At 39.7% G+C, this 24046-nt stretch overlaps 1 protein-coding gene across 1 annotated transcript in view; it reads left to right on the forward strand.

The window, feature by feature from the left end:
* Positions 1–24046, forward strand: part of FBN1 (fibrillin 1) — a 353319-nt gene that overhangs the window by 280215 nt on the left and 49058 nt on the right. Inside the window, exons 33-44 of the mRNA XM_077471569.1 lie at positions 3760–3882; positions 6044–6169; positions 6687–6809; positions 8218–8340; positions 9598–9762; positions 11866–11934; positions 13334–13459; positions 14388–14510; positions 18089–18247; positions 20268–20339; positions 20420–20545; positions 22464–22586. Coding sequence (XP_077327695.1) covers positions 3760–3882; positions 6044–6169; positions 6687–6809; positions 8218–8340; positions 9598–9762; positions 11866–11934; positions 13334–13459; positions 14388–14510; positions 18089–18247; positions 20268–20339; positions 20420–20545; positions 22464–22586 — 1458 coding nt within the window. The remainder of the gene's footprint in view (positions 1–3759; positions 3883–6043; positions 6170–6686; positions 6810–8217; positions 8341–9597; positions 9763–11865; positions 11935–13333; positions 13460–14387; positions 14511–18088; positions 18248–20267; positions 20340–20419; positions 20546–22463; positions 22587–24046) is intronic.

Here is a 24046-nt window from a genome sequence, read left to right on the forward strand (position 1 = left end):
CTCAGCAGGGATCAGCAGAGAGATCCCTTACTGAGCAAGCAGATCTGCTTGGATGGATTCCGCTCAGTTTGAAAGAGGCCTAATGTAGCAACACCTACACCCATAGGACACCTAACATTAGAGGTGATTATTGTTACAAAGAAAATACACCTTTGCATATTGGTACTGACTAGTATTCCAGTGTTTCTTTTCTCCCTTAGTTTCCCTCTCTCACTCAGCTAATGTGAACTGATGGAGAGAAGCAAACAGGGAGCACTTGATATGCTCCTTATCAACTGATGACATCATCAATTGCTAGGACACCAGCAGCTACTTGTAATGCTGCATAATAAAAACACGTGGCTTTGTATAACAAAAAGGCATGCTTGATCTACTTGCTGGCTTGTGGACAGTTTTTGGGGTGGGTAACTTGGGGCAAATTGTAGGCATTTTATTAGGGCACCCCTGAAGAACCCAGAAGGCATCCCAGCACTATGGTTGAAAAAGGCTGGTCTAGATGTTTTGTTTTGTTTTTAATTCAAATCATTTTTTATTTAAAAAAATATTTATTTCCATATATATCAAAAACATGCATTACATTCTACAAATAATCAATTTCATTGCCTCCAAAAACAAAAAAACTAAAAAGCCCCCCCCCCCCCCCCAAATTATAAGACACTTATACCAAATTACTTATTTCCAAATTATTTCCACATTTTCAACAAAACAAGAAAAATACATTATCTAAAAATCCCAAATCCAGTGCCAGTGCTGCAGAAAAGAAGCACATTGAGTTTGTGTTTGCCCCTACGACATTTCTATTTACACAAAAGGCCTATTTCTGTCAAATATTGTTCACAAATCTGTTTAAATCTGTGTTAGTGAGCACTTCTCCTTTGCCGAGATAATCCAAAGGTGTGCCTTAGGCTGGCCACAATAAAAGGCCACTTTTATTGAACAATATTTGAGAGAAATAGGCCTTTTGTGTACTTAGAAAAAGTCACAGATCTTTGAGTTCAGCTCATGATAAATAGGGGCAAACACAAAAGTGTTGCGTTTATAATTTTGCTCAATGTATATACATTACTTAATCATGCAGCATAAATGATTGCTTAGTAGAAAAGAAACAGAACCACCATCTGTTCACAGTAAAGCTGACAATTAGTACTTACTAATAAAATACACGTGTGCAAGTAGCAACTGCATGATTTGTTTGGTGCTTATTAAGAGTATATTTAGATAATAAGTGCTTCTCTAGAAGTTCTTATTGTACACTTTCTGCTATTCCTTGGAAGCTGGCTTTTGTTAGTGATCCCATCACTTATGCCCCGTACACATGATCACAATTTTGGTCGGAAAAAGCTCTGATGGTTTTCTTCTGACGGAATTTCGCTCAAGCTGTCTTGCATATACACGGTCACACCAAATTGTGACCGTCAAGAATGCGGTGACGTACAACACGTACGACGGGACTAGAAAAATGAAGGTCAATACCCAGTAGCCAATAGCTTCCATCTCGTAGTTGAATCATGCATGAGTTTTTGCACGTCGGAATTACATACACATGATTGGAATTTGGGAAGAAAAATTGGGAACCTGCTGTCATCTGTCTTTTGTTGGCCAAAATTAGGCTTCATGTACACAGGATGCTTAAAAACCTCTTCTGAACGCTTGAATGTGAGAGCTAGTATCCAACAGTTAAAAGCATCCTTTTTGCCACTTTTACATGCCGCATTCATGAGCATTTGCCTTTAGAAGGGTTTTTGACAGATAACAGATTATACAGCTCAGTAGACTCTCCCAAATGCCTACAATCCAGGAAAAAAACTCTCTCTCTCTTTCTCTTGTTCTCTCTTTCCATATCTCTCTTTCTCTTCATCTCACTCTCTCTGTCTTCATATCTCTCTCTCTCGCTCTCTCTCTCTCTCTCTCTCTCTCTCTCTCTCTCTCTGTCTAGCTTCATACCCCCCTCTCCCTCCCTCCATCTCTCTTTATCTCTCTCTCTCTTCATCTCTCTCTCTCTCTCTTCATATCTCTCTCTCTCTCTCTCTTCATATCTCTCTCTCTCTCTCTCTCTCTCTCTTCATCTCTCTCTCTTCATCTCTATTCACCTCTCTCTCTCTCTTCATATCTCTCTCTCCCCCTTCACCTCTCTCTCTCTCTCTCTTCATCTCTATTCACCTCTCTCTCTCTCTTCATATCTCTCTCTCCCCCTTCACCTCTCTCTCTCTCTCTCTTCATCTCTATTCACCTCTCTCTCTCTTCATATCTCTCTCTCCCCCTTCACCTCTCTCTCTCTCTCTCTCTCTCTCTCTCGCGCTTCACCCCCATCTCTCTCTTCATCTCTCTCTCTCTCTCCTCATCCCTCTCTCTCTCTCTTCATCTCTCTCTCTCTCTCTTTACCTCTCTCTCTCTTCATCTCTATTCACCTCTCTCTCTTAATCTCTCTCTCTCTCTCTCTCTCTCTCTGTACATGTACCCATAAGATAACACTGAGGAGAGTTCAGGGGCTGCTGAAAAAAAACCTATATGCTCACCAACTGCAGTGTACATGAGGCCTAACAGACAAAAAGCGAAGCCAATTCATTTGGTAAAAATCCACATTTTATGTTCAATTAAACAGCATTCACTTTTGTGCATTGTGGTAACCAACGGCAAAACGTTTTACTGCAGTGTATGATAAAATTGGCTCTGGTCCATTGTGGTGCCAACAGACAGAGGTGACTGATCAGCACAGCACACTGTGCCAATGGTTCATTTCTTTGTGTTACAATCTTCTAAAAACACACATACATTGTGGTGAGCTGGCAAGGTGTGTTGAGGTTCTATTCATTTGAGATAACAAGAAAAGACACCTTGCCAGTATATAATGTGCATTTTTAGTAGAACATAGCACACGGAAGTTAGCAATCAGTGTGTTGCGGTGTGCTGCATTGCAAAAATGGTCCGGGTTTGTTAATACCTATGTTGTAGTGCATTGGCAGTCCATTTAAAATGAAAGGGTTGCCTTACAGCATTGTAGGAAATTTGTAAAATATGCAAACATGTACCTTAAAGGAGAAATACAGCCAAAGCTTGTTTGTCGGTACTTCTCCTGTGGATCACAGGAGTACAGTTCGTTCTGCACCCATTTCACCAGACAGCACACTGAAGTCAAGATCTGCACACATGCCTGGACCGGCACCCGGCTCAGCCTCTCAGCGAGCCGCTGAAAACCTGAGCCAGCTGCTCCTGCCCCCTCCACAGCCCAGCCCTCCAGTGAGGGCGGGAGGAGCAGAGCAGACAGCAGTGACTGACAGCAGCTCTTTGCTCAGGAAGCACTGAGAACTGAGCGATCGGCAGTGTTAGATCACTCGGTTCTCTGTGTTAGAGGCAGCAGGGGTAGATGCAGCATCGGAGCAATGCTGCATCCAGCTAGGTAAGTATGATTCTGCACAAAAACCCATACTTCTCTTTTAAATGTCTGAATCGGCCAGATTATAATTGTGTAAAAAGGATAGATTGTCCTAGCATTAACTGCCCCTTTATTGTGCTTAAAATTTGTTTGATGTGGTAGCCACAATAGTTGTTACTTTAGTAAGACTAAAGTTAGAGTAAAAATCAATAACTACTTTTACATTTATAAAGCACGCTTTTATCCCTAACATAGAAACAAAAGTGTTCTGCTCCTGCCGAAAAACATTCTGAATGTGACATTGTTTTTTTATGGTTCATACTGTCTTCTTTAGATTGCTATGTGTTTGATCAAAATATATTAATATACTATTATCAATGTTTCAGACCTTGATGAATGTTCAAATGGAACTCATTTGTGTAATGCAAATGCAGACTGTAAAAACACCATGGGGTCATATAGATGTCTCTGCAAAGAAGGATACAGTGGAGATGGCTTTGATTGTGCAGGTAAGTCTTTGAATTTCAACATGAATTTCACTTCTGTATTCTGCATTATACATTACAAAACAAAATCTACTCTATGGAAAGTCACATGCCCCCCCCCCCCCCCCCACCCAGTAATGACAGAGTAGGAGAGCTAAAGCAGTTATAAGCAGCTGTGAGGGCCGACATTAGGCCCCCGTTCACACTGAATGCAAATTTGAAATCATGCTACTTCACTTGATGGGATGGTCAGTGCGATTTCAGATGCAACTTGCTTGACATCTTTGCAATTTCATGAAGAGATGTCTATGTAAGTCGCACTCAATATCGCAAAAAGTAGTGCAGGAACCTTTTTTCAAATCGGCGCGGTACTGTTAAGTCAGAGTCACACCGATTTGAACAGTTCTAATGTCAATAATAGGGTGCGAATTTTCACCAGTGTGAACGGAGAGTCAGGCTAGGAAGCAGTGCGCATGTAGTGACCATGAAACTTGTTCTACTGTACCTTCATCAGTCACCAGGCTGGGGTGTGTTCTTGACCAAGATATGCTACTTTAGTGCAGACAAAGTAGTAAAAATCCCTTGCCAGGCAAAACAGTCACCGTATGTACAGGTATTCCATCTGTGTATTTAGCTGCTTTCCTGGTCAGATTTATTTTGTTTATGTCTGCATTTTTTATATTTTACAATGACCAGTATAGAAAACCCATTTTCAGTCATCATTTCATAAAATTTTAGGATGAATAAATATACAGTATGTCAGTGTTAGTTGCTCATTAGGTTACACTCACAGCAATAAAACGAATATAAAAAAAGACACCATGGGGTAGATTTCCTAAAGCTGGTGCACTCAGAATCTGGCTCAGCTGTGCATGGTAGCCAATCAGCTTCTAACCTCAGCTTGTTTAATTAAGTTTTGGAAATAAAACCTGGAAGCTGATTGGTGTCTATGCAGAAGTAATCTCCTTTTGCACTCTCCAGCGTTAGCAAATAAACCTCCATGGTTCTATAATAGCTTTTCTCCACCTTTTTTGTTATCTCAGAGGAACTTCTAATATAATTTTCAGCCCTTGAAGAACCTTTCTGTTACTAAAATAAATTAGTTGGGGGTCAGTGGGGAAAATGCCCCATACATTGGTGGTAGTAAAACTGCAACTCTTACAAACAACTGAAAAAAATAGTTGAGCCATACTGCTGTTTTTGCCATGTGGCTTTTGCCATGGATCTAAACAGACACAATCCAATGCGAGATCAATTAGCCACAGTTCAAGGAAGCCCTAACGACCTTTAGAGCAGGGGTCTCAAACTGGCGGCCCTCCAGCTGCCTTTGGGAGTCATGCTTGTAACTGTGAGCCGTGCAATGCCTCATGGGAATTGTAGTTTTGCAACAGCTGGAGGGCCTCCAGTTTGAGACGCATGCTTTAGAGGAACCCTAGTTGAGAATGGCTGTTTTATAATCATAAGTGAATTACTAAAGTCCCAATCCAAAGCAAGCTCCTAAGCCAATGCTTGAGTCTTTTGTAAAGAGAATGTGCATACTTGCTTGGCTAAGGGGTGAGATAAATGTCAGAGGCTTGGCTTGAACAAATGAGTGTCTAATTCTTGCCTTGTCAGTAAGACAGTATTTGTATAAACACTGAAGCGCTTATAAAATAGCACAGACTAGCAAATGATAAGCCAGATTCAACTATAGTAAACCTATAAATTATTCTGGTTGCATATATTCCTAGTTGGAGCATCTTGAGTTCGTGACAGGTTCACTAAGAAAATGAACTGTAAAGGTAATGCAATAAATAAAATAATTAAATTAAGTATTACAGAGATTGCATATTTCTTAATTTATTTTTGTTTTAGGTTTTTTAAGTCTGTGCTGGAAACAAACCATATTTGAAACAGGCATTTTATTGTTATCATGATGCCTCTGTAATCTCCATTTTCATGGTGGCTGCTATCTTTAGATGAGGTCACTAAGAAAGATTAGCAGCCGTATTAAAAATTTGGTTTGTTAGTTTGATTATGCAGTTCTACTGCCAGCACAGGACGTATCCCTATTACAATGTCGCCCTATCCTTATTTACAACACCAATGAAAGAAACCCAAAAAAATGTAGAGCTTGAATCATGTCCTAAAAGGATTTTTTTCCAGAAAAATGTCTTCTTTTAACATTGCCTGCTTTCTTTAACAGATATTGATGAGTGCACCGAGAATGTGAATCTGTGTGGAAATGGTCAATGCCTCAACACCCCTGGGGGATACCGATGTGACTGCGATATGGGATTCTTACCAAGCATTGATGGAAAAACATGTGAAGGTGGGTTATCTAAAAAGTTAAGCAAATTTACAATACAAGAAGCATGACTTTGTTTTGAAGATCAAACTCTAAAAAGTTTAGTTTTTCAGTAGACATTCCCAATGCTGCAGTGGATATGTGCTCCTTAACTTGATTTGTGTATTTGAGAGCCATCTTTAAAGTATATGTATAGCCAGCTTTATTGAGGTTGAGTAGGTAAGGATCCTCCAGCCAGGACATAAACTGCAGTAAAACATTGAAAGGGTTTCTGTCCTTTTCTATTCTATTCAAAACTTTAAAAAAAAAACTGACAAAACGCTGCAATAACCATGCTAACATTTTTGTTAAAATCGTGTAACATGATTATTGTTGCATAAACTGTAGTCAGTGTGTTTATTTGAGAACAGTATGCTCTCTGTCATTTATCATCCATCAATTACCAGTAGAATGCTTAATAGTATTTTAGTTGGATTTAGGAGATACAGTATTCTGCTATTATAGATAACATATTAATATAAAGATGATATTTTATTTCCAGATATTGATGAATGTGCACTGCCCAACATCTGTGTCTATGGTACCTGCAAGAATCTCCCTGGTCTCTTTAGATGTGATTGTGACATAGGATACGAGCTGGATAGAAGTGGAGGCAACTGTACAGGTAAGATGATTTTGAAATCTTTGTTACACAAAGACAAAGACAGTGGACATACTGTTATGGGTTGACCAACTGTATTTGTTATTTCAGAAATGTAAAACCATTCTATAAATTGGTAGTAAATTGCATTTCAAGTATTCTTTCTATTCATGTCATGCTTACCTGCTTTGTCCAATGGTTTCGCAGAAAGCAGCCCTGACCCTCCTCTTCTGGGGTCCCCTACTGGCGCTCCTGGCTCGCTCCCTGTTGAGTGCCTCCATAGGAAGCCACTTCCTATGGGGGCACTCATGCGTGCACGATCCTGAGTCGGGCCGCTTGCGCCTGTTCAGACACACAGCCTGGCTCGGCCCTACTGACAGGTTTTTATTGACAGCCAGAGGAGCCAATAGCTAACATTGCTCTCAGCCAAGCCTCCGAGGGACTGGGGAGAAGAGCTGCTGCAGACATGCACGGTGCTGGATCCAGATTGGTTTCAGATTAGTATTTAGGGGATACCTCTAGGCTGTTCTACCATTAAAAGGTTTTTTTCCTTAATGCAGAGAATGTATTAAGGTAAAAAGCCTTTTAACTTTCAAACTATTTTAAGAGCGTTTACAATCTAAAAGGGAAGGGCCAGTGATAGAGAAGAGAAAGTAAAAAGTTATGTTTTTCCGTAGATGCTAAATAGGCTTCCCTGAAGACATACATTTTCATTTTCTCAAGGTGGACAAAGTAGGAGATAGTCGGTAAGCATGGGAGGAGGTGAGGAGGAAGCTAGAGGAGGAGGTCTTGGGAGGAGAGAAACAATGATTTGGGAGATATTTGGAGACTAGGTTGGTGATGTAGCTTGAGACAGATTCGTAGAAGGCTTCATATGCTGATAGTATTTTGAATTGTATTTGTTGGAGCAAATGGGAGCCAGTGGAAGGATTGACAAAGAGGAGCGGCAAGATGGTTAGTAAGATGGATGGGACTGTCAGCAGCATTCATTATAGACTAAAGGGGGATAGTCTGTGTAGATGTAGGCCAACAAGGAGGGAGTAGCATATATTGCAAGGTTCTCTTTAATATGTTCAGATTTCAATCCTAGTTTGATTACAGTTCCTAACAGACATATTGGCTGGGCCTGTAACCACTATGTGTGCAGAATTTTCACACTTTACAAGATCAAAGCAGAGACATTGCCTGGCAGTTTTAGATAGCAGTGGTTCTGTAATTCAATATACTTTGAGTATAAGGTAAGGTAAGGTAACCTCAAGTAACTTTGATCGCTGCACCACTCTGCTATTTTGTTCTATTTTATTTTCACCAATTAGCCTACTTAATTCTATTTACTAAATATGTTGTTAGCACGTTTGGTGATTTGGTTATTGATTGCCTGCTAAAACAGCTGTTTAAAATGTGTTATAATGCTTGTTTTCTTGTCTTACAGATGTGGATGAATGTGCTGATCCTACAACCTGTATTAGTGGGACATGTTTGAATACTCCTGGTAGCTATGAGTGCGAGTGTCCACCAGACTTCCAACTAAATCCCACTCGAGTTGGATGTGTCGGTATGATTATTTTATCAGTGCATGTACATTTATGTCAGGATTGACATTTTACAGATGGATATACCGGTAATAGAATTTAGTTGGAAAGAAAGATGACTCCCTTTAATAAACACCTTTGTGTATCTATATCTTGATTTTTTTTTTCAGTTAAGAAATAGTTTAAATTTGTGTTGGCATTGGAGTTACAGACAGAACTCCACACATGCAAGGGGCCTTAAGTGATTCTAAAGTCAAAAGGTTTTCTACCTTAATTGCATTCAAGTGACCATTTTAGGGTAAAAAAACTTTCCACTAGCTGTTTCTTCATACCCATTCCTTGATCAAGCACTGTCCTCCCTCTATCCAGCATGGTCCCTGTCTATAGCACCACTGCTCTCTCTTCCTGGTCTCACAGAAGACTCTGATTAGAAACAAATGTTTTCAATGAAAATTGCTACTAATGTATGGCCAACTTAAAGCCACCCAAATTGTAAGTTCTGCTTTAAGCACTCCTTACTCCCTTACCTGCCGCAATTGTCATTTTTTATGGGGGGAGTGGGTACCTAGTTTTGACAGGTACCTGCTTCCACTTCCACCATAGGCGGCTTGAGGGGACATTCTCATCTCCCCCTTCCCCCCTGCAATCTTCTGGGATCTGTCAAAGGTCCCAGAAGATTGCCCAACCATTGAGGAGGTGCAGCGCGACTCGTGCATGAGCAGTGCACCCCCAGCTGTGAAGTCACAAGCTATCACAGCCGGGTGCCCATACTTGCAATGCTGGCGCTGGGGAGAGACAGGGGAGAGAACCAAGGCTTCGGGAGGCCACATCGCTGGACTGTTGGGCAGGTGAGTGTATGTTTATTAAAAGTCAGCAGCTACACTCTTTGTAGCTGCTGACTTTTAAGAAACTCATAAACTGCTGGAACTCCGCTTTGGGTTAAGCTTTATGTATTATGTTAGGCATATAAGGGGTTATGGTAAATGTTAGGGGTCAGGTAGAGGGAGGATTAGGTGATAAGGTCTGCTTTATGAATAGGGATAGGTCAAGTGGCTGCTATAGGAAGTATGCTCCTTTTACTTAGTTTTGGAGTAGAAATCCCAGAATTGAGACTTACTAGGTCAGAAAATGAAAGTATTATTAATATATTTGTTTATATGCTTAAAACATGTATTACATAAGCATTACATTTCTCATTTGTGCTAGTAGATACATGTATGACGTTTATTTATATTTAAAAATAAAAGCTAAAATAATATTGTATAATTTTTCTTCTAAAGACACTCGGTCTGGCAACTGCTACCTAGTGGCAAAGCCACGAGGAGATAATGGAGACCTGTCCTGCAGTGTTGAGATTGGTGTTGGTGTATCCAAGGCTTCATGCTGTTGCGCACCTGGGAAGGCCTGGGGAAACCCCTGTGAACACTGCCCCCCAGTGAATTCGAGTAAGCCATTTCATTTTTTCAAAAATGTATTGCTACCACCTTACTGCAGTAAATAACTATTAATTGTAGTAAAACATAAAAAAAATGTTACTCCAGTATTTTTCATTTCTGATATGTGCCTGTTTTAGCATGTGCTTACATGAAAAATTATCCTGTTCTCTTTGTATATCCCTTTGTGTAAAATATCTGGTGATCCCCCCAGTCTTCCTGCTTTCCTATTTCAAACTGACCAGGGTAGGCACATGTCAGAAACCATGAAGCAGACTAAGACAGAAGTACAAGTTAAATCACACTTGTTTAATAATAATAAAAAAAGGTAAATAGAGTAAACATAGTCAAAACATAGCCATAGATAGTCAGACAAGCCAAAGCGCCAGGGAGCCAGAGAACAGCGTAGTAGAACAGCAAGTAGGATCTGGAGCCAGAAGGAATGTGAGCCAAGCAAGTCTTTAACAAGAACACAGGAGAGCGTCTCCAGAGATGTGACCAAGCAGAAGGCAGAGATCATCTGGACTGGACGGCTTAAGTAGGCAGGACTGACAAGCAGGATATCATCAACAGGTGAGTCACTGAGGAGAGATAGGAGCTGGCAATTAGCCGACAGCTGAGCGGCCTACTCAGAGTAGGAAGGGCTGAGCCCAGCCCTGACAGCACAAGAGCACAGCTTTCCCTGTGTGGTTAATTTTCTAGCTGTGCTGGGAGCACAGCCTACGTATTCTCCAACTGCCAAGACTTCTGCTGATATGCCTCCTGCACAGCCATTCACCAGGAAGATCAATGTGTGTTTTTCCACCTCTAGCTCTCTAAGCCCCTTATCCTCTTATCCAGCCGAGAACAGATTATGTGATCACTCACAAAAAGAAAAAAATATATTCATAATGTTATATATATATATACATATATATATATATATATATACACATATATAGACAAATGTTTTGCCTTTCGTTTCTATTTTAAACTGAATAGGTTGTTTTACAAAGTAAGTGTTCACATATGTTGTCTGAAATGTTTTAAGTCACATACATGCATACTCTGTTCTTTGCTTTGTCGGATAAACTTTATTTTATTTTTATTTTATTTTAAGTAGATACATTTTACTGACAAAGCCTGATTTGGTTAGATGAGTGCAGATTAGTGCTCTCTAGGCCTTTGCCTCTCTGCTATAGGCAGCAAAGTTATGAAAGATTTGGCCCTCTGCAATGTTGGAATTCTGACAGATATGGGCAGTCTGGGTGGATACTAACCAGCCATTACAGTGGGGGAAGAGTCAAAGCAGTCATACAAATAATAATATAAAATACAATCAAAATACAAAAATACTAAATATAATACTAATTTAATAGTATATATTATAAACATTAATCTGTGTGGCCATCTTTTGGCTAAGTTCTCTTGAACGACTGCATACAAACCAGCCCCTGCTTATTTGATTAAAATACATTAGCCTTTATTCAGCAAAGCAGTGTAAAGGGAAATAACCCAATGAGCTAGACTAAGCATTTCTCAACTGTTTGGTCTAAAAGCATGTATAAAGGTAATTTCCCAGTAGACATATCATTGTTGGTGGAGAAGGTGCCTTGGTGGGGTTGATTTACTAAAACTGGAGAGTGAAAAATCTGGTGCATGGTAGCCAGTCAGATTCCAACTTCAGTTTATTCAATTAAGCTTTGACAATAAAACCTGGAAGATGATTGGCTACCATGCACAGCAGATTTTGCACTTTCCAGTTTTAGTAAATCAATCCCAGTGTGTTAACCTAAACACTCTATGTAATAATTGGGTCAGAGATGTCTATGAATTTTTTCATGTTCTTCCGCCAACAGACCATTCCTCTAGAAGAGCAGTCCAGCTGCCAAAATAACACACTGGGTTGGGTGCTCTTCTGAATCCTCAGTAGTGTCAACATAGCACTTAAATGTCTTTTTCTTTTATGATAAAGTTGTGAGCTTTCCAAATCCAGGCTTATCTGTTTATCAGTTCTGCACAAAACCTGCAAAACCATACAGTGCTTATTGCAATGTATGGTTTTGCAAGAAGAATGATGAATTGCATTAGTAGTAGCTAATTGTGCAAGAAATTAACACGCATTTTGTTTTACAGCTGAATATAAAGTTCTGTGTCCAGGAGGAGAAGGATTCAGACCAAATCCTATTACAGTAATTTTAGAAGGTAAACATATTGCTTTAAGGGGATCTATTAGAAAAATATATCAATAATCTTGATGTCCGTGTAAAGGAAAAAAACACGATATAAATGCCCTTTATTAACTTACCTGAAGTCACAATCACGTGACACAGCTGGCTTGAGTCTACTGCTCTTGTATTTACTTGTTGGAGGGGTCCTTCTGTGAGTGCCCATGTCACTGCCTGTGAGAGGTGGACACTTCCTCTTAGATGACTACCTGTGGGTTTCTCTCAGGAGAAAGAAGATGACGACTTCACCACAGGGAGTAGGCAGGGAACCAGAGATCTTAGGGCCCCATCCGGTACTGGAACAGTGACCCCTGCACTGGAATCAACAGCAGTGAAGGACTTTGGTGCAAATGACTAGGAGAATGAGTTAGATAGGGTTGGGAGGGAGGTATATTTAAAGGTTAGTTTTTGCCTGAAGTGGGATCTTAGATGGAAATAGCAAATCATTTTCCTATCACTCATAAATAAAGTAATACTTAAATTGTATCATTAAAACAACTCTGCCTCAGCTGCCCACCACCACCCAAACATCCCCCCCCCTCATACACACACACACACACACAAACACAACCCCCCCCCCAAGAAAAAAAAGAAAACAAGAATGGGGTATGTCCAAGCAATGGAGCCTTCATCAAAGGCTTTGCTTCCAACACATTCTGAGTATCTTGATGGATGTCTGGTTCTTTGCTCATTAGTACCTCCTGCCAACCCCTAAGTCATTACTGCGCCCTGCAGTGACATAAGAGCTGGCAGGAGAAACCACATTGTGCGCAGCAGAAACAGACTTCCAACACTTTTGGAAGTGTCAATTAATTAAGACATCCCCATAGGCTGCATTTCTTAAACATAGTGATTTTGGAATAACTGCCCTCTAGCGAGGTCAGTATTCACAGTCTTCTAGAAGGACCATTCTTTGGATTCTTTTGGGAAATTATAGAGCCACTATAATTTGTAATCAAATTATATTAAGTCAGTAGCTTGGTGATTTTATAACAGGGATTTTCAGTTTAGCTTCTTCTCTTGCCTTTTGCTATTGACATGTTTTGGCTAGGCAGTGATGGATTTGTAGCTGTTTCAGATTGCTGTACTACTAATATGGAGAGCTGAACATTAGTCAGCCAACACAAACATTTATCACTACTGGCCAGATGGTTTTATACCTGGCTACTTTTACGGCACCAAATATGGCTCCATTGGAACTCTGTGATGCTCTGTGAGCAACACTTTAATGAGAACCTATTGATGATAACAATCTATACATAGTAATAATGAAAACATGAACTCTGTGACTGGAAAAAATAACGTATAAATCCCAAATAGCAGCCAGGAATGAAATAAAGGAATTAAATAACAAAGTATAATGTAATGTCTTCTAGATATCGATGAATGTCTTGAGTTGCCAGGTCTCTGTCAAGGTGGAAAGTGTATAAACACATTTGGAAGTTTCCAGTGCCGTTGTCCACCAGGATTTTTCCTCAATGAAGAAACTCGTGTTTGCGATGGTATGTGGATCCATTATTTTGTCCATAAATTATGCATTTACCTGAGGCAGTGGTCCACCCTAGCTTTACGCTCTCCTATTTTTTGCTAAATTTCACTTGGGACATAGAAATTACAGGCAGAACCTTGAGATTTGCCACAAAATATTACTGTAGAAGTGTCCCAAAGCTATCTGTGTTAACAGTCAACAACAAACTGTGTAGCATTAGTGCACCACAAGGCTTCAGGCAGATAGGCAGAGCAAAGACAGAAGGCCGTCAGGCATGATACCAAATTGAGAGGCACAATTGTTTGTCCAAGTACAGGCTGAGGTCAGAATTCAGATGCAAAGGCAGTAGTTAGGCTAACACAGAAACACAAAACCTGCTGTTTAGACACTGGGTGGAAGTTCAGAGTTCCCTATATAGGTGGTTAATGAGGTTCAGGTGTCATTGCGATGTGGCCTTACTGCAGTGCATTGTAGTGACCAACAGATGGAAAAATGTCAGCACTGATTATTATTGTCAGATTTTCCATTCTCTGGCTTAATTTGCGACATTTAGTCATGGAATGGAATACATATGGCTTAATCCATTTAAAATGAGTAAAGGAAAGATCAACAGCTTTTGGGTGCAACACCTGCAGACAGGCCGTGGCACATCTGCACATTGCCACATAATTGGGAAATCTTTCTTAAGATTATTTCACACAAAAAGTCCCTGTATTTTTCTTACTAGATAAATCCATGCATCTAAGACATACTGCTTAGTCACATTGGAATACAATCTTGTTTTTGCTTCTCATAAATGTCTTATAACATTATCAGCAACCCACACATAGAAGCCTTCTTTGCAGATAATTTTCATATTTACTGTAAACTTTTGAAAGGCTTGCAGAAAAGAACAAACAGTGTGAGATCTCTTACTTATCTCTGTATTATTTTTACTTAAGATGTGAATGAATGTGACCAGCCTGGAATTTGTGGCCCTGGAACATGTTATAACACTGTTGGCAATTATAGCTGTATATGTCCACCCGATTATATGCCGATAAATGGAGGAAACAACTGTATGGGTAAGTGCCATTATTTAACAGATTTTTTTTTTTCTGTATATAAAATAAGAAAGCTAAATGCATAGAAAATATATTATTGGAATTATTGGAAAATCCCAGCTCTAGACATAGCGTTAATGAAACGTAAACTCACATGGATTATGATAAACCACAAAATAGTGAGCATCTTGCGAGACAAAAAGCCCCTTTTTGATGAAATATGGTCCCCTTGGCTTTCCTGCTTGCAGGTACCAACCATACGGAGTTGAACTCCAAGAACACTTGATAGTAGATCCTCGGACGGACTCACCTTTTCTTTTTCTCCTTCCTTTACTTTCTCTTTTCTCTCTTATACCCACCGGCGGCCCTGTAACCGGTCCGCAACCTCCCTCACCCTCTTCTTTTAATCCTATCTTACCAATGTTCAACAAATTGTCAGTACTGGGGAGTAGTATCCCCCATAAATGACTATAAGTAGTATGACAATGGAGAGATCATCTGAATTGTTTAATATACGCTGATTGTCTTCTCAATCTAAAGATCTCTTCGGAGAGGACACATACTTATGATGTGTTAAATTTCATAATTCCTCTATGTACCATAAGCGGACCAGATAAGCCCCATCTGTGATGACCTTTATTCATTCCTTAAGGCATTATTGGCATAAGTTAAGTAGCTTTTTTTTTCATTAATGTGATCTCTCTCTTAGTGGGGGATTATAGGGGAGACCATGGTCAGTTTCTATTCCCTGCCATGGCTCTTCTAGGTCCCTTTTCTTATTACATGTGTCTTTATACTATGTAGGCAGGTTTTTGAAGGTACAAAGCTTAGCGAGCTTAGCAAAGATTGTTTGCTGCTCTGCTTTATACTGGTTGTTCTTTACTCTTAAAGTGGAAGTAAACCCATGGATTTAAACATTTAAAAATAAAGGCATGCTGGGAATGCTAACTGCACATTGGCTGTGCTCTCAGCCAAACTATCAAACCATCCAATGGCTGGTGTCATAACGAATCACATGTACAGCACCATAGCAGTTGAAGATTAAACAGAGGCAAAGATGGCAGCTTCCTTGGCTGAAAACGATAGGGGAGTTTACTTCCACTTTAAAATACTCAATAAAAACAATTAAAACAGAAAATATATTCCTGTTATAAGACACATCTTCATGGAAGCTGACAAGTAGGGATGAGGTTCAGACTTTCTGCAAGCATGGGTTTTGATGAATCCTATGTGTTTGAAATTCTGTGTCCCAGCAAATTTACAGTATGTGGGATTTTACCACATCAAATTATTTGTAACTGTAATGTATTGCCTGGTCTTGACCTTAGGAAAGCTAGCTTAGAAGGGTCTTTTGAATAAGCCAGTCCCTTCAATATAAAGGTGTGAGGTCACAACAGCCATCCTGACATAGCGCCTTATTTGAGATTGAAATGCTCCTGACTAATTGACAAAAAGATAGATTATTCTAGGGCTTGTAAGCATTTGCAGGTCTGTTGAAGACCCATTTCTTACAGTCCTTTCTCCTGCCTCCTCTTCACTTCCTCTTAAACAATTGCAAACAAAACAAAAAGTAAAAAAAAAACAACACAAAAATACAGAGTAAATAATTTTTTTCTTCTTAAATTCATATCCTTAATCCTCGCCTAGGCAAGGATGACATATTCAGACCGAGTGCATGCACATACATGCTGCCGTTCTTTCCATGTGCCTGATCCCAGAAACTACCTCTTAGGATGTGTTTATCATGCATCCCAGGAGGCAGTTCATGGGATACTACGCATGCGCAGGTGCAGAAACCTTGCAGGATCTCTGCCAAGTCCTATAGACCTGACAAAGACCCCACGTGGTACTACCACGCAATCCCCTGTCACGACCCAATAAATGTCACATCAAGTGGAATGAGACTCATGGAATCAGCCTTCTTATGCAAGTTTTTTGGCCTGTGCCATTCCATGGTTACAGATACCAAACTGACAATATGGCATTTAAAGCTATGTTCTAAGTTGTTTCCAGCAGTGTAGCACAGATGTGCTAACGCATGTTAAAGAAGGAATGCGTTTGCATATATTGGGGTTGATTTACTGAAAATTAAGAGTGCAAAATCTGGTGCAGCTGTGTATGTTAGCCCATCAGCTTCAAACATCATCTAGTTAAATTAAGCTTTAACAAAAAAAAAACTTGGAAGCTGGTTTCTATACAACGCGGCACCAGATTTTGCCCCTCAGGCTTTAGTAAATCAACCTCACTGTCATTTTGCTGTAATTCCTGCCATAATGGCAAAGGAAACCAAGGTGCATTGGCTTTTCCCAATATGTAAGCTGAATTGCTTTAAACAGGCAGCCAGTGGGAGAATGGTAGAATGGATTGAAAATTAATTAAAGGCAGCAAGACGCAATCTACTCCACTAGCTGTCAGCTATATATGTGGCTTTCTTAAATACAAATACAGGAGTTTATCAGGACAGACTAGCTACATTCTCCTTCATACATGGGCCTTGCACTTTTGATTGTTGGGTTTTATTTTTCAAATTGACCCCAAAGGTAAATTTCAAAAAGTATTATTTTACATATAAATATGTTTATCAGATTTCCTAAACCTGTAAAACACATGTACATATGCAAGAATTAAACAATCTTAGAATATGTGTGTCCACTCCGCACACCTACACAGCATAAATTTCACTGACTATCAACGACCATAAAACAAAGAGACACAAACAATATTTTCAAATAGAGTCCTTCACATTTTTAATGGCTTACTATCTTTGAAATTTCCTCTCTCTCTCTGTACTCAATAATGGGATAAGTGTGAAGGTAGCCAGTGATGTACACGAGACATAATTTCTCCACCATATAAAGAATTATAAAGACAATAATATACAGTATATCATACCCCATCAATGCGTTTTACTAATTTATTCACTATTTTAGAATATGTACAGTATATGAATCAAACAGAAAGGAAGCTTTTATGACATTATCATTAGTAGTGGTAATATTAGGATTAGTATGAGTGTTATATTTGAAATTTGATAATATAAAATGAAGGAGTTGTTTGTCCTGTAAGTGAACAATAAGTGATGTATTCAGCAATGTGATTAAAAGTGCACTTTATAAGTAAGGAGTAAAACACAGCCCATTCCCTACAGCTCCTCTCTTATCCACATTAGTCTCTTGACCAAGTATTTACGCAGCAGATGATTTCATTTACATTAGTATCCACAGATTTGTTGAAATAACAGATTGTGGTTTGCCAGATCTATAAACAGTTATGAAAGTACATCCAAGAATATGTAAAACTAGGAATATAAATAGAGACAGGCTTTATTGGGATTACATTTCTCAACCAGCATTAAGTACTCACACCTTCACAGCAATAAAATGTACAAAAGGAGGAATTTAGATAGTGCTTCTTGTATTAGAAAGGATTGCCCTTGTCAGTGCAGTTCAGTTTTCTGCTATTTCACGTGAGAAAATATTATACCCCTCCTGCTGGTTGTCATGCTTTCTTTTAGCCCCTGCAACATATTTTTTTAATAATAAACAGCTGCATTATAAAGTACATGAAGCTATTATTTTGTTCATGTTTTTTAATGTTAGACATGAGAAGAAGCTTGTGCTTCAGAAATTATTATGCTGACAATCAGACTTGTGATGGAGAATTGCTTTACAACATGACGAAAAAAATGTGCTGCTGTTCCTACAATATTGGGCGAGCTTGGAATCGACCTTGTGAGGAATGTCCATTGCCGAGCACTGGTGAGTATAATGCAACTTTTGTGCTGTCTTCTAATAATACATTTGTACTTGGAGTCTTTATGAAAGATCGAGAAAAAAACGTGATAAAGGAAAACATAAGAAGTTACCTAGGAGTGTGCCAAAAGTCACGTGGTCAGTACGCCTAAAGGGGTCATACTCAAATATGAAATGAAAAGAAAAAGATTAGAATAAAAGGGACCGGGTGGGATATGAGAGGGAAGGCCGACAGGTGAAAGGAGGAGGAGGGCAGGTTTAAGTACGGCCCGACTCCTCCTACAAATTCAGGCTAACCTGCAGCCAGCCTTCTCATTTGCAATTGGAGTCTTTATGAAAGATCCAGAAAGAAACGTGATAGAGGAAAACAGAAGTGACCTGGGGTGTGCCAAAAGTCACCTGGTCAGTACACCTAAAGGGGGCAAAAATAAAGACAGTAGGATAAATCAGCAAACAGATTTATTTGACGTAAACATAACATCAGTCAGCTAAATGCCTGAAAGCCTGAGACATCTCAACATGTGGATCCGAGACATATCTGGAGAAACGTGTTGAGTTCCATCTAACCATGTTCTTAATAATGTGAGCCGGGATCCCCTAGCAAGAAGCTGCGGAAGCAGCTATTCTAAAAGTGTGAGCAGAAAAAAATGCAGGGTTAACCCCAGGTTGGTTAATAATGTGTGAAAATGCTTGGTAAACTGTGCCACCATGAGGGAAGCGTAACAAGGGACTATCCCTAGGTTTGTCTATGACCAGCACCATAAGCTCGTCCAAAACTCCAACGGTGCACCAAGCACTGCCAGTCTTGAAAAACCTGACGTCCGTACCAGCCCCAAACTTGCACGCAACCAAATGTAACCGGAAATGATCTGGATGTCTAACCAGCTGGCTAATTGTGAGCACACGGAAACTCGAGCCGGTACGAGTGAACTCGCCGGACCCCCCCCCCAATGATACCTGTCCCTACGAACAGAGAGCAGCTGAGAGCCTTCCTCATGGCGCCGAAGACCGGAAATTACGCCAGATGGTCGCCTGGAAATTACGCATAATCATCCAGAAGCACCACATGAGAAGGAAGGCCGACAGCAGAAAGGAGGAGGAGGGCGGGTTTAAGTACAGCCCAACTCCTCCTACAAGTTCAGGCTAACCCGAGGCCAGCCTTCTTATTTATATAAACTTCCTTTCTCCACTTGCTTTGCATGGGAACACATTATTAATCATGGGCTTGAAATGTAGCCAAATAGACTTTAAAACATATGATTGTCACTGCCAATCCAAAACTCACACCCTTTAAGCTCCTTGCTATCTTTCATTTGCTGCCTGATGAAAGTCAGTACTAAGAGGTTTTTCACTTTTATCAATCACATTCAAACATGCATTGGAAGTTTTAATGAGATTGGTAATTGAGGAAACACCGCACAAGCACAAAGAAGTACAATTTTACTGCCCTCCTACTGCCCCTGTTAGATTGTCTGTGATCATCTTGCTGCAATGGATCACACAGAAGTAATATTAATGTAAACTGTGCACTTCTGAAAGTGCAGTCGCTCCAGAGCTTAGCAAATGAGATAAAGCTTCACTTTACAAAGAACAACCAATCACATGCAAGGAAAATAAAAAAAACAGCATGTTTGCTTGCCACACGATTGGATGATGGAAGCCAGCAGAGCTCTCCCTCATTTAGTAAGCTCTGGAGTATCTGCACTTTCAAAAGTGCACAGTAAATTTGATTTTAGTAAATCAACCTCATAGATTTACTGCTTTGTGATATGGCTGTATATTTCAGGACAATCAATGATCCAATTATAGAGCTTCTAATATTGTGGCCACTGGTGCCTTATATAATAAGAATAAGCCTGCAACAGTGGAATAGGAGTTTTGATGATTATTGCATTTTTTTGTTTCATTGATTTATTCAATTATTTCAAAGAACTTAAAATAGAAAAACAAGCTTCTGGAACAAGGGTTTATTCTATATTGTAAAAGCAGTGAAAGGTAGCTCTTGTTTAATCATTTTCCTTTGTAGATGAATTTTCTGGACTTTGTGGAAGTGCCCGTCCTGGTTTTGTCATCGATATCTACACTGGACTGCCAGTTGGTAAGTTGACCATGAATAGCATGAAGGGTAAATTACTTGTGTAGAGTGCTTGAGCTAATATGTCACATTTTGTCCTGTAGATATTGATGAATGCAGAGAAATTCCTGGTGTTTGTGAGAATGGAGTTTGTATAAACATGGTGGGAAGCTTCCGATGTGAATGTCCAATGGGATTTTTCTACAATGACAAGTTACTAATCTGTGAAGGTAAGAAGATATTTAGCTGATTTTCTTATACACAGCAGCACAATGCCTTTTCTGAAATGGTTGACAGGGACCACATCCGAGCTCTGGCATGCCACTTAATTTTGTAGACACGGCTATTACACAAACCTTAAACATTGTAAATATTACTTCTTTCATCTCCAGGGAGGTTGCTTGGCAGTGGACATAATATTAAACAGGGAGATATTTTAAGCCCCCTTGTTACAAAGCAGTTTGGAATCAACTGGTGAAAGTTAGTTATACGCTCACAGAAGAAGCTTGCGGCCAAACTATCACCTGGGCTTGTGTTCCTAAGTAATTTATAGGGTGACACTGAGAAAAATATTGTCGCAGTTTTGGTATAATTCCATGCAATGGTGGCAATGCATGTAGATGTCCCATTCTGCCCTGCCTACAGCCTGCATGTTCTTTGTCAGGCCTTATAACACAGAAATCTAACATGTTTCAAAAGCTAACATCTTTAATATAAATTCCATACATAGGCATTAATGACTGTGCGCAACTCTACTTGGGTATACACCAGTAGTCATGTAAACACTTATGTAGCGTCTGGATGTATTCCAAGTATAGAAGTTGGATATTAAAGGGTATCGCTCATACCCAAATCTTTCTGCATTGCTCAATGGCTAATACAGTACAACATTTTGCTACTGCAATTGCACCTAAAACAAGTTGAAACAAATGCTCATACAACAGGCAATCTCCTGTTCTAAGCCCTGGTATATCCACACCAGGAGTTTGAGGCTTAGAAATCCCCTGAGCTGAATGTACAAAACTTACCTCATCAGGAGGGACATTTTGGAACGTTCTAATTAGTCAGCTCTGTCACATGGGTGGTGCCGACCAATCAGCAGCCACTTAGCCCATCCTGTCAGCTATGGAGAAGGCGTGTGGATGCCGAGGGGATTTCATGGGGGGGGGGGGGGGTTCTGTGTGTAAGTTCACCTTACAGATTTTTGTGTACTTACACTTTAACTGAACAAGCTGAAGTTAGAAGCTGATTGGCTACCATGCACAGCTGCACCAGATTATGAACTATACAGTTTTAGTAAATCAACCCCTGTGCTCCCTTTATAGAAAAAGTGCTGTTTTACCCATCATATGAATTTCTAGTTTTAAAGAAATGATGATGACTTAGTGTACTGGGTGTATCTTTCATTTAGCAGAAGAAGGCTTCTTAGTGCCTTATTGGTTATTTTAATGCCACATATACCACTGTCTGTGTGCCATCACGCAGAACAGAGCGGTCACCCAACAAGGAGCGGTGCTGGAACATACAGCTTACAGTAAAAAGAAGCACAGTGTGTTTTCCCCAAAGACTTCCAAAACCTCACCTATCACTATCACACCAACAACTGCTTAGCTGTGAAAATCTGAAACTTAAAACTCTAAGATCCCATGCTGTAAATAAACTGGTTGCATAGTTGCCAATCTGTAAACACGGCCGAGGCTTACAGGGGGTAATGGTGCCATTCATAAAGTTTCTGTACAGACAGAGCAGCAGTCACTGTGGAAAGAGGGGAAAATGCCCTAACTGTGAAAGCAAACATGACTCCAAAGGACGATAAACAGGATACTTATTCCACTTGCCTCTACAGGAATGTTTGATGTAATACAGTGCAGTACATATTAGGACTTCCCTGCAGAACAGAGGCAATAGGTCAGGTTCTGTGATCTTAGCCATGTACCTGGATGAATAATGAATCAGTATCTGTTTCAAGCAGAATGTTGCAATACTGCAGATTATTACTTGTGGATCTATGAAGCAAATATTTGGGTAGGATAGAAATTGTGTAGGATGTCAGCCATTTCAACTCATTCTAATGTGTTTCTACACCCCATTTTACTGTTTTTGGAAAGGAGTAAGATCTGATTTTTTTATTTTTTTATTTGCTTGCAGATATTGATGAATGCCAGAATGGCCCAGTGTGTCAGAGGAATGCAGACTGTGTTAATACAGCAGGGAGCTACCGCTGTGACTGCAAACCTGGCTACAAGTTCACACCCACAGGACAATGCGTCGGTGAGACATTATGTAACATAGTCAACTGTACTGAATAAACTTGTCCTGAGTTCACTTCACAGCATCCACTTCTGTAATGTTATTTAAACAATCTTATCCTTGTCAGATTGCCATTCATTTTGTTCTTTTTTATTTCACTGTTGTTTTTTTTATGTTTTCTTTTCTTACTATTCATATAATAGCTCTTATGTAAATTTTAAAACAAATGTAAACCACGCAAAATAGTGCATAAAGTCAGTCACCGCTCTCTGTTCTGCCCCCTCCTTGCTCACTGAAACACTGGGCTGTGGAGCGGGCAGGAACGGGTGGCTCAGGCTCTCAGCCTCTCACTGAAAGGCTGAGCTGGGTGCTGGTCCAGGCATGTGGTGAGATCCCAACTCCATTGTCGCGTTCTTTCCAAAGTTTGGACCTGCTCTGTGACGTCAGCAGACAGCAGTTTTCAGCCCGCTGTCTGCTTAACAGGTCACAGGAGTGCAGAACGAACTGCACTCCTGTGATCCACAGGAGAAGTACAGCCAAATGGGCTTTGGATGTACATCTCATTTAATTAACTTTTTCAGTTGTTAGACAGTGGTGATTAAAACTACATTTTAACTCTATACAGTCTTAGATATATGTCAATAGTGGGACCCTTTCTATGCTTATTTGTCCCTATCCTAACTATGTTATGTTATTATTGTACATTTAAAACCAGAATACACCAAAAACAGTATGCTACATATTTATACATATTTAGTATCCCTACTAACAATTAAAGGCCTGAAGGGAAAAATAGTATATAAAAAGTTGCAGTGAGTCTTGTGATTCAGGATTTAGGATCCAGCCACTACCCCCTCCCACCATTGTTAGGAATATCTCAAGTGAACATAAAAAGGAAAAAACAATGAATGTAAATGTTGTACTGTAATGCAAATTCCTCTTATCCTATCCTAGGTACATGCCCATGGCACATGTTATATAGCACATACAGCACTGACAGCAACACATCGATTTTACAGGAAGCTTTCACTTTCAGCAATCTTGAGCTGCTACATTATAGTCAGATACTACCACTAGTTTCTACAATGCTAGTCAAACATCTTGCTTGAATAGTAGTAAGTTTATGATCATGCTACAGATAGTTTTTGTGTTGACAGCAAGAATTAAAGTAATGATCTACACTTCTCATTTAGTGACATAGGATCATGCTAAGTAGGCTCTGATTTTGCCAAATGATATGTTTCATATTAGGTAGCAGACCCTGGACATCAGCACAAAATCTCTAAAATCTCTAAAATAAGTTGACAATGGTGGTTGATTTATTATTGGAACTATGCATTGGTCTTTCACATCTTAAGGACAAGCACAGTTTACAATTCAAAAAAGAGTATTTCTGGCACTAGTCTTCATTCACCTGGCTAGAACTCCAGTTTTTATCACCAACAACTGATAGCTAAGGGAATCATCAGGCTTCTTTCCCA

The sequence above is a fragment of the Lithobates pipiens genome, unplaced genomic scaffold (assembly GCF_037356315.1).
Source record: "Lithobates pipiens isolate NorthernLeopardFrog02 unplaced genomic scaffold, aLitPip1_a1.2 Scaffold_8, whole genome shotgun sequence".
Classification (NCBI taxonomy): domain Eukaryota; kingdom Metazoa; phylum Chordata; class Amphibia; order Anura; family Ranidae; genus Lithobates; species Lithobates pipiens.